General features: G+C 48.1%; 1 protein-coding gene across 1 annotated transcript; it reads left to right on the top strand.

Annotated features, from left to right (window-relative positions):
• The first annotated feature begins 855 nt into the window (after window positions 1-855).
• C7H4orf54 (chromosome 7 C4orf54 homolog) lies at window positions 856-9,537 on the top strand. Its single transcript, XM_069976789.1, has 2 exons — window positions 856-5,240; window positions 8,802-9,537. The coding sequence occupies exon 1, from the start codon at window positions 925-927 to the stop codon at window positions 5,230-5,232; it is 4,308 nt and encodes a 1,435-aa protein (XP_069832890.1). The 5' UTR covers window positions 856-924; the 3' UTR covers window positions 5,233-5,240; window positions 8,802-9,537.
• The last annotated feature ends 2,238 nt before the right edge of the window (window positions 9,538-11,775 follow it).

Here is an 11,775-nt window from a genome sequence, read left to right as displayed (position 1 = left end):
CCCCCATGTGCAGACCCCTATAGTACATGGTCCTCATAACTAGATTAAATAAAAAAATAAAAAAAACCTCACCTCCCTCACTCTCCCCCGTTGCTCTCCCGGTGCGGCTCTGCTCTCCTGCGCTCTTCCGGTACAGGCAGCAGTACGTCACTCCCGCTGCCTGTCAGTACTCACTTAACTGCCTGTGTGTATTAAAGGCGCACACACAATTAAATGGTGCCCTGTTGTAGTGATGTTTGTTTATTTTTTATTATTATTTATTTACAAATACAGATTATTGCTGGAATGTTCAGGTGAATCAAATGTCTCCATATAAACCAGTCTCCTCTTCTCTTTTTTTTTCCCTTCCTCCCCTCGCCAGGGGCTTGTTTATCTCAATGGGAAATGACACCTAAATAAATATCTCCCGGTTGCTAACCACGGACCCGAAGTGTCAGGATTTTCTAGGAAAGTTGATCCTTGGAATTCTCCAGCATTTTATTAGGGTGAAGGCTGAACATGCCCAGAGGGCGGATGGAAAGTGATGCCCCCTCCTGTGCCAGTGGTGGGACAATGCTGCCCACTACAAAGGGATAAAGACATAAAGCCCATGGCAGCCCCCCTCCTGTGTCACACTCAATGTCACTTAAACCCCTCTCAGGGTGACGTATGAATCCCATTCAGGAAAAGAGGAATTTCCCATCTGCATTGCCTTCATTTGTCGGGGCTGCAGCTCTCCTCCGCCGGTGCCACTCAGACTGACAGCCAGGCGGCTGGCACAGACAAGCGGCAGCCATGCAGCAGGCGGTCAGCGACTACACAGAGGGCTCCGAGAGGCTGGAGAAGTGGGCACAGCCGGGGTACGTGGATATAGCGATCACCCCGGAGAGAAGAGCGGCCGGGACCGTCACCGTCACCCTGAGTGCTGTGGGAAGGGCGCAGGGCATGCGGGAAGGGCACAAGTTCTGCTGGAGTCCAGAGCAGCTCCCTCCATATCAGACAGAAGTAGCAGCTGGCGAGTTACCAGCTCCAGAGGGCAGATGCCAGGGCACCGTGTTCTACCCCCCCTCCTCCAGTAACTCGCCATCCCCACTCACCATGCCCCAACAGGGCTGTACTAACGACGAGGCGCACTACATCACCACCCACGAAATCCAGCTCTGTGAGGCTGACCAGGACCCGGACTACCCTGACTTTGGGCTGGCCCCATCGACTTGGAGTGATCCGGTGGACAGCGCCCCCTCCTGCAGCTTCTTGGAATACGCCTCGTTTGACAGCCAGACAGATGAAGAGGATTGCAGCTACTACTTGAGCACGGCCAGTGATCCCAACCCCACAGACAGCGTAGGGAGCACCGAGCTGGTCAGCACCTACTCAGAGGGAGAGACCTCCCCGAGCTTCAGCAGTAGCAGCAGTAGTAGTAGTAGCAGGAGCAGCACCAGGAGGAAGCTGGACGTGTCCAAAGCTGGGAGCGCCAAGGGACAGATCCACCTATCAATCAAAACCGCATCCAAGGCTATAAATGAGCCTAGCAACATCCAGAGCAACCAAAACAGCGCCCTTGCTGATGCCAAGCATGATCTAGACATGAACTACTGCCTGTCCACAGCCAGCAAGGCGCTGCAGCAGCATCACTGCCACCCTTACCCCCAGGCAGCCGATGCCCACAGGCTGGTGGCTATACCGGCCAGACTCCAAGCTCGCAGCGGAATTCATGCGGATATTTCCAGCGGCGCCTCCAGCGCAGTCAGCGAGCTGGATGATGCGGACAAAGAGGTGCGGAATCTGACCTCCAGGGCTTTCCGCAGCCTGGCTTACCCCTACTTTGAAGCCATCAACTTCAGCTCCAGCGAGTCCACCACCTCTCTGTCTGACCAGAACATCGGGATAAACAGCTGGTCCACCTACCTGGACTGGAAAGGAGGCTCCTTTCTCTCGCAGAAAGCAGAGAAGACCCAGCACCAACACTCATCTACTGCTTCCAACTTTGGAGTCAAGAAACTAGGCAAGGATGCAAGCAAGGAGAAGGAGAAGCAGCAGCAGCAGGTGTGTGTGCAAGCCAACAAGTCAGAGACTAAAGCCTTCGAGCTGGTGGTCAGCGAGGTGGCAGAGAAGAGGGAAAAGTCTAAGCGCATCCAGTCTGGATCCAGGGTGGTAACATTGACAGAGACCCTCAACTTCAGCAGTAATGTGAAAGCCAGTACTGACCATGCTCCAGGCTCAGCTTGCACAGATGGAGTTACAGAGACTTTGCCAAGAGACCGAGCTGCTCCCAGCATTGAGGTGACCAAGCAGACAAGCAGCACTGAAGCCATGGAGGGCACCCACAAATCCAAGTATGCCTCAAGTCTGCTGAAAAATATTATTTCCAAAAAGATGCAGCTGGAGCAAGAGTTTAAGATGGAACGAGGCGAGTTAAGTGACACGTCTCACCAAGCTTCCGTCTCCAAAGAGGGTGAAGGTGCCAAAGAGAAGGGGCTGCAGAGACAGAACTCCAAGTTCTCCGAGGCGGGATCAGACTTTACCCTGGTCAGCAGTGAGGATCTAGGGGAGTTTTTTGAGGGTAAATCAGCGACCCCTTCTCTGGAGAAGCGATTGTCCCCCTTTGAGAGCCACAGGGAAGAAACCATGTGCGAGATGAAGAAGAAGAGCGCGGCCGAGACCATGAAGGGGATCTTCCTCCGGAGCCAGAACAGCGCCTTCAGGTCATGGAAGGAGAAAGAGATCGAGAAGATGGAGAAGAAGATCGAGGAGAACGTTGCCAAAGCGAGGAGGATTAAGATCCCACTGGAAAGAGACTGGAGAGCAGAGCTGGGGGAGATCTCCTCGGTGCAGTCCACCAAGATGTCCCGACTTTTTGTCCCTGGCATACAGCAGCATGCTCCTAAGGAGAAGCAGGTGCAGAAGCAAGCTACCAAGTACTCGGTGTCCACCTATGCCCACCAGACCTGCTTCAGCCGCAATGAGAATGAGATCAAGAGTGAGAAGCTCCATATTCTGGAGACTTCAGTGAGCAGGATGACCCCCAGGATGACCCCCAAGCCGCAGGAGATTAAGCTAAAGCTGGGGTTAGCCACAGAGAATAAAGATAGCCCATTCAACATTGCCAAGCTGCTGACCCCCAACCTGGCCACCAGTGTTGCCAGCCTGTCCAAAGCTGCAGAAGACCTGAGAAACCAGGTGCCCTCCAGAGCTGAAGTTCTGGAGAAGATGCCCCAGTTTCTTGTGAGAGATGTGAGAGAAGCCAAGCCTAAAGCCCCGGGAGCTATTCACCAGGTGAGAGACGTCAGGAAGCTGCTGAAGAGTTCCTACAACCAGGACACAGGTGAGGGCAGCGACAGGGGCAGCGTCATGTCCGACCACAGTACCTCCGACTACAAGACCAAGCAGCCCAAGATCTCGTCGCCGATAGTAATTACCTGTCAGGCCGTCAAGAACAAGGAGGACGGGGACAAGGAGAGCCCTGGGGACGGTGCCCTGGAGAAGGGGCTATCCCCCGCAGACACGGTCCTGGTACACCGGGCATCTGGCAGGCTGCCGGTTGCCACCATTGCGCCCAATAAAACGGGACCCAGGATGCCGGTGGTGAAGATCGTGTCAGCGTCCAAGTGGAAACAGGAGAAGCCCAAAGAGCCGGAGCCAAAGCCCGAGCCTAAGTCTCCGCAGTCTAAGGTGGCCTTGGAGAAGCTGACCGCCGCCGTGAGGACCATGGAGCAGCTCTATGTCTTTGACAAGAAGGAATGGAAACGCAAGGAAGAACCGCAGCGGCTGAAAGGCAGCCACGTGCAGTCCATGATCGCCTGCCAGGAGGGCGCCCCCGACGGGAAGGAGAGAGAAGAGGCCAAGCCCATGGCGGAGATCAGCCGTAAAGCGTCAGTCCCTCTGCTCAGCAAGGCGCCCGAGCCGCTGCTCCGCCGCAATTCTCACCCAGGAGTGGAGAAGAGCGCCACCAAGCCCCCGCCGGCCGCAGAGAGCAAAGCGCCACCCAGGACCTTCCAGGTGTCCCGGTTCACGGAAGGGAAGAAACAGGAGCAGCAGGAGGCGACGACCCCATCCAGCAGAACCGGGACCGGTAACGTCAATGTATTCACTGTGAGCGCTGCCCCAGCAAAGAGCAAGCAGCAGAGCCTGGAGTCCACCCTCAATACCAAGAACAGCCGACCACAGCCCCCGACCACCCTCAGGATCCCCAGCATGGCCGTGGAGGAGCCCAAAGTGCAGCCTCCCTCTCTGGTCCGCAAAGCCAGCGCCGACTTCGAGAACTATCTCACCATCCCAGTGAAGTCGGCGACTACAGAGGGGAAACATCCGGTCAGCAGGGACACAGGGGCCCGGGAGAGCACAGGTAGCGGCAAAGAGGCCCCCCCGACCACCAGGGACAGCAGTATAATCCGGGAAGCTGCAGCCACAGTCCGGGAGACAGCAGCCCTCTGCACCCTCCCTCCATTCAGCACCAAGGCTCAGGCCAGCAGCCCCAAGAGCCCCATGAAAGCCCCCAGAGACTGGAGCAGCAAGGCCAAGGAGGGGGTCCAGCCCACCAGGGCATCCCCTGCAGCCTCTGAGCCCAAGACCCCCGACTCTGTGCCCCCAGCTGCCATCTACCATCACCCTCTGCCACCAATGGCCATGGCAATGCCCAGTGCCCAAGCTCCTATCTACTACTCCCCACCTTTGCCCTCTGCCCCTCCCCCAGAGATGTACCCCCAGACCCAGCGGAAGATGCTGGTAGACCTGGCCACAGGACAGTATTACCTGGTGGACACCCCTGTACAGCCTGTCAAAAGGAGACTCTTTGACCCCGAGACTGGACAGTATGTTGATGTTCCTGTGCCCCCTCCTCCAGTTACCCCAGTGCCCATCCATATGCCACAACTAGCCCTCAGCCCTGGTGCCTATGGACCTGCTTATATGTTTTATCCTGGGTTTTTACCCACTCCCCCGACAGCTGTTCTCCCTCCAACCCCCCTGCAGACACAGCTCTCTAACCCTGGCAGTGAACACTCCTATGATATGCCAGTGGTGGAGGGATCTCAGCCTGGGGATATGGGTATGGCGGATAGCCCCTATTATTTAGCCACAGGGTCTGTGACTGCTCCGTCCTCCATAGGACAAGCCACAAATATCAGAAGAGGCTCCATAGGCTGCCCAGATGGAAAGCAGATGATCAGCATGGTATCCCAGCCTGGGCCAAGGATTGTGGCTCCACCGTCCTTTGATGGCACCACCATGCGGTTTGTTGTGGAGCACAGATGAATGCCCAGGTAATTGGGTCATTTGTAGGGTGGGATGTTTGGGTCAATTGTAGGGTGGGATGTTTGGTCATTTGTAGGGTGGGATGTTTGGGTCATTTGTAGGGTGGGATGTTTGGGTCAATTGTAGGGTGGGATGTTTGGGTCATTTGTAGGGTGGGATGTTTGGGTCATTTGTAGGGTGGGATGTTTGGGTCATTTGTAGGGTGGGATGTTTGGGTCATTTGTAGGGTGGGATGTTTGGGTCATTTGTAGGGTGGGATGTTTGGGTCATTTGTAGGGTGGGATGTTGGGTCATTTGTAGGGTGGGATGTTGGGTCATTTGTAGGGTGGGATGTTGGGTCATTTGTAGGGTGGGATGTTGGGTCATTTGTAGGGTGGGATGTTGGGTCATTTGTAGGGTGGGATGTTGGGTCATTTGTAGGGTGGGATGTTTGGGTCATTTGTAGGGTGGGATGTTTGGGTCATTTGTAGGGTGGGATGTTGGGTCATTTGTAGGGTGGGATGTTTGGGTCATTTGTAGGGTGGGATGTTTGGGTCATTTGTAGGGTGGGATGTTGGGTCATTTGTAGGGTGGGATGTTTGGGTCATTTGTAGGGTGGGATGTTTGGGTCATTTGTAGGGTGGGATGTTTGGGTCATTTGTAGGGTGGGATGTTTGGGTCATTTGTAGGGTGGGATGTTGGGTCATTTGTAGGGTGGGATGTTTGGGTCATTTTTAGGGTGGGATGTTTGGGTCAAGGCTAGGAAAGCTGCAGGGTGCAAACCACTTTATTTCTATCAATCTAATACATTATAATAAGGTCCTTTAAAAACACTTTAAATATGCTGTCCAATCCACAGTGCATGCACTATGTTATGAGCAGATTATGAGCTGGTGTATAGATTCTGTATAATTTGTAATTCATTGATTGACATCCCTGCTCTCTCTATGCTTAGGAGTCCAGTGACATCCCTGCTCTCTCTATGCTCAGGAGTCCAGTGACATCCCTGCGCTCTCTATGCTCAGGAGTCCAGTGACATCCCTGCGCTCTCTATGCTCAGGAGTCCAGTGACATCCCTGCTCTCTGTGCTTAGGAGTCCAGTGACATCCCTGCTCTCTCTATGTTTAGGAGTCCAGTGACATCCTTGCTCTCTCGATGCTTAGGAGTCCAGTGACATCCCTGCTCTCTATGCTCAGGAGTCCAGTGACATCCCTGCTCTCTCTATGTTTAGGAGTCCAGTGACATCCTTGCTCTCTCTATGCTCAGGAGTCCAGTGACATCCTTGCTCTCTCTATGCTCAGGAGTCCAGTGACATGCCTGCTCTCTTTATGCTCAGAAATCCAGTGACATCCCTGCTCTCTCTATGCTCAGGAGTCCAGTGACATGCCTGCTCTCTTTATGCTCAGAAATCCAGTGACATCCCTGCTCTCTCTATGCTTAGGAGTCCAGTGACATCCCTGCTCTCTCTATGTCTAGGAGTCCAGTGACATCCCTGCTCTCTCTATGCTCAGGAGTCCAGTGACATGCCTGCTCTCTCTATGCTTAGGAGTCCAGTGACATCCCTGCTCTCAATGTTGGGAATCTCGCTCATTGACTGATAGCCATGCATTTGTGTGTATATACAGAGACAGCTGTCAGTCACTGAGTGCATCGTGCACTGTACTTATTTTGGTATAACAGAACATTGTCCCATAGATCTCAAAGGGGTTGTCCAGCGAAAATCAGTTTCTTTCAAATCAACTAGTTTCAGAAAGTTATATAGATTTGTAATTTACTTCTATTTAAAAATCTTTAGTCTTCCAGTACTTATCAGCTGCTGTATGTCATGCGGGAAATGTTTTCTTTTCAGTCTGGCACAGTGTTCTCTGCTGACATCTCTGGCCGAGACAGGAACTGTCCAGAGCAGGAGAGGTTTTCTATGGAGATTTACTACTGCTCTGGACAGTTCCTGTCTCTGACAGAGGTGGCAGCAGAGAGCACTGTGTCAGACTGGAAAGAAAACATTTCCTGCAAGACATACAGCAGCTGATAAGTATGGAAAGATTATAAATTGGAGATTGAGTAAAATTCACAGTGAAAGAGACAGAGCAGTCTGCAATGAATGTAAAAATATACAGACTACATAAGACATAAGAAAATAAGTGTAATGCTGCAATAATTGTTCAATAAATTTTCAAAGGTATCCATGTTTTCCAGGACATTTCTATTGATGGCTTATCCTTGTGATAGGCCATCAATATCTGCCAATGAATATTTGCTGTAGCTACCCCAAATATACAGTGACATAATCATAAGCATATAGCACCAGTCATTGTGTAGTGGCCATGTTAGGTACTGCAGCTCAGTTGCTATTAATTTCAGTGGGAGTTGATCTGCAGTTATCCAGCACAGCCACTGCACTATGTACAAAGTCTTTGCTTACTGCAGGGGTAGGGAACCTTGGCTCCCCAACTGTTGCAAAACTACAACTCCCATCATGCCTGCATAGCTTCAGCTGTCCAGGCATTATGGGAGTTGTAGTTTTGCAACAGCTGGAGAGCCAAGGTTCCCTACCCCTGGTTTACTGTGTATTGCGGGCACTGTGGCTGTGATAGTGGCTGTGCTGGATGTGGACACCCTTCTGAAAAAATTAACTTAGACTTTAATGAAAATTAACTCTTTAATGCATGTGATGTTATTAGACTCCCAAAAAAAGAAGACATTTTGGTTGTGTTTCCACATATCGGATATGCATACAGAACATGGTGGAAACCGCACCCCCATTTCTCCCCCAATAGCCATGAGATATGCAAACCCATATGTGGAAATACACCCTGCGAATTGTAATACAGTATTAGGCCAGGTTCACACTACGTATGACAACGGCCGTTCTGTGACCCGGCCGTGTCACAGAACGGCCGATGTCAGTGAATCATGTTATCTATTGAATTGGGATGCCGGTGCATCTGTTTGTGCCCAAATCCCAATTCACTATTGAACACAATGGCCAGAGCCGCACACTCCATTGTGTGACATGTCAGGCTTGTGTGGCTGCTATTCAAGGAATAGCGTCCGCACAAAACTGACATGTCACCTTTAAATGCGTCCTATAGCGATCCCGGCCGGAGTGTATAATATAGGGGAGATTTATCAAACATGGTGTAAAGTGAAACTGGCGCCGTTGCCCCTAGCAACCAATCAGATTACGATTTTCGCTGGGACAACCCCTTTAGTTCACTTGTGACTTTACTGTGACTGTTACCCTCTTGGCCTCACAGAGTGCAGAAACAGCTGACCAGGGACTTATGTATATGAGCCGTCTTGAAAGAGAGAGAGGAGGAAGTGAGATGGAGTGAACATCTCACAGTGTTTTGTGTCAGCTTGAAACAGCAGGCTCAGAACTGGGGGAAGGAGACAGAAAAAGTAATGACATATATGGAATGAATTGTTAGACTCCAGGAGGGGGGATAATTTATCAAGCATTTTACTTGAGGGTAATACCCCTTAATATATATGTCAGCTAGGTGTATTGTATGAAAGTTGGAGATTGGTATAACAACTATAGAGAGCCAAGTAACTTGTCTTACATAGTGTCCCTTTTCTCCTTACAGTGAATATGCCTGCTGATTTGGACCGAGTTCCACCTGATGTTACAGCACAAAGTTTAGTTGGCTTTCTGGAAGCCTACAAGATAAGCTTTGCACGCACGCTGCGACACAAAGCAGAGAGCCGCTGATATAACACAATTCAGAAGAGAACGCGGAGAAGAGAACAGTCACAGCTGTTGGATTGTGTGAGTTTGGATTCATAGACTATATAGCATAATTAGCCAAAAGTTAGAGTTCCACTGGAATCTAGAGGCGGACGTCTCACGGCTTCGTCATAAGCTCTTATGTGTATTTCTTTTCTCGTGTCATTTCGTGTCATTTTGAAGTATGGAGTATTGCAGGGTATGATGGCTCTGTTTTATGTCATGGCATTAATGCTTTCAGTGTATTACTGTCATTATTTGCCTTGTAGTTATAGAAACACTTTATACGTCCAAGTGATCTTTATACTGACATACAACACAATCTCTTTGCTACAGGCAGGAACCTCATTCTGTTACACACGGTGTTACTATGTTTAGTCATTCTTCATAGATGTAGAGAGGATGGCACTTCCGTGGGTCGGTGATGCTCAAAGCGGTAGTAGCCAGACAGGTTACAGAGAAGAAATAAACACCTATAAACCCATCCGGTGTGAATGTAAAAGAAATATTGAAAATTCACTGATATATAGAAAAGACTTTATTGAAAATCATCGCAACAATAAAAAGGAAAAGGGAAAAAAAGGAAAAAAAGGTTATAGAGAAGAGACGGCACTCACCAAGTATGTTCTGCTAATTTATCATAGTGCAGGTGGCATCAGGGACATCAACGGCTTAGTTGAAGTACCACCACCGGTATTACCACTGAGCTGATAAAGGCTATGCTTGGCCGAAATGCGTCCTGTATGTACATGATGTCGCCCGCACTATAATAAATTAGCAGAACATACTTGGTGAGTGCTGCCTCTTCTCTATTACCAGTCATTCTTGATGCCTCGGGTGAGTCACTGTGACTTCATTATGAATATATATATATATATATATAGATATATATATTTAGGTGACAAGCCAATTGTACAGCTATGATATATATATATATATATAGAGAGAGAGAGAGAGAGAGAGAGATACTGTATATAGTGTTGCTAAGCACTTTCATAAGTAAACAGGGTCTGATCTAATTGTGTACAATTAACACATCTCTTTTTATAAAAGATCTACTAAAATACATCTTGAAGTTTTTTTTTTAGGAGTATATCAATGCTGAAAACATGACGAATCTTACTTGTGTATGTGTGAACTACAGAACACATGCACATAATTTCTGCCATCATACATGAGATAACATTATCTTCTGATATGTCAGTGAAGGATTTTAGAGATAGGTTTTCATTTGAGACAAAATCTCAAGGTCCTGGCCCCCAATGAAAACCGTAGTATAGTAAAAGTCAGAAGGCAGCACAGGTATACAGAGAAGCTTCCTTTCTGTGCTGCCTGCAGATGAAAAGGAAAGTAAAAATTTTCTACTTACATAATTTTACTTTCCTTGAGTCTGAAGGCAGCACAGAAAGGAAGCTTCTCTGCATACCTGTGCTGCAAGAAGACGAAAAGGAAAATAACTATTACACATGATTCATAGTTCTGGTCTACTCATATAGGGCAGAGGGATCTTTGTGGCCCCTCCAGGACCAGGGTTCGGATGCACCATATAAGTTACATACCTATTTTCTGTGACCGCAGTGATGGGCTCACTCATCTGTAGGTAGTTCTCTTTGGTGGCATCCTGTTTCAGTTTACTTACAGTGTATCAGGAGAATTAACAAAGGAACAACACTACAAAAAATTCTAAGAAAATAGGTTTAATTTTGTTATTTTATGGGAAATACGAGTATTTACTACAATAGTAGTGCTCTTTATGCTGCAGAGGGAAAGATGATGTCAATGGTCTGTAATAGTTTTGGAGAACTCATAGTTTCATGGTTGCAGTGCAGTAACGCTGTGCTCACACACCCTCAAAATGACAGCTGTTTTTATTGGATGGACATCATTTAAAGGGAACCTGTCACCAAGACAATGCTATCTAATCTATAGCCATCATGTTATAGAGCAGGAAGAACTGAGCAGATTGATATATATCTTTATGGGAAATAATTCAGTATAACTTGTAATATTTTGATTGAAATCCCTGATCATTCTGTGTTTAGGAGTCCAGAGGGCGGTGTCACTCAATGGACTGGACTCTTTAGCAAGGAAACATCAGAGATTTCAACCAATAAATTACAAGTTATACTGAATCTTTCCCATAGAAATATATCAATCTGTTCAGCTCCTTCTTCTCTATAACATGATGCCAATAGCTTAGGTAGCATTTTTATCATGACAGGTTAATTAAACCAACGGCCATATACGAATAACACCTGTTATTTTCAAATAAATGCTGTTAAATGACGGGCATCCAATAAAAGCGTCCGTCATTTTGGCGATATGTGAACATAGCCTAAACATGTAATTAGGCAGGAGTACCATTCTTCTTAGATGTAAACTCACAATGTACTGCCAACTGGATAGATAGTCTGCATTGGATATGGATTCTACTTATAGGGCTGTAGCATCATGTTATATAACAATGTTAGTCTATGGCGTCCATGCTGCCTTTAATATGTCATATGTATATGGCGAAGAGTGTTACTACTAATGTATACATAGGATTTACCATGTCATTGATACAGCCAAGGACTGTATTCTGCTTTGTTATACTGCTGGGCAGTACACTACATGACTTCTGCAATACTTTATATTTTTACATCAGAATAACATCTTTTCCTAAGTATATTTTTATGGGTGCTCAATGGGTGCTCAGTGATAACCTGTGAAGGCAGACATCTCTCAGGGAGGGTCTTCTTAAAATTTTACATTTGCCATTTTAGTTCAGTATTTCTTAGGAAGGGGTAAAATGATTCTGGATGTTGTGCAGATGAAAGATGAGATATTTGTTA

This window comes from Dendropsophus ebraccatus, chromosome 7 (assembly GCF_027789765.1).
Source record: "Dendropsophus ebraccatus isolate aDenEbr1 chromosome 7, aDenEbr1.pat, whole genome shotgun sequence".
In the NCBI taxonomy this organism is placed as follows: Eukaryota; Metazoa; Chordata; class Amphibia; order Anura; family Hylidae; genus Dendropsophus; species Dendropsophus ebraccatus.
This window is presented reverse-complemented; position numbering and strand designations above follow the sequence as displayed.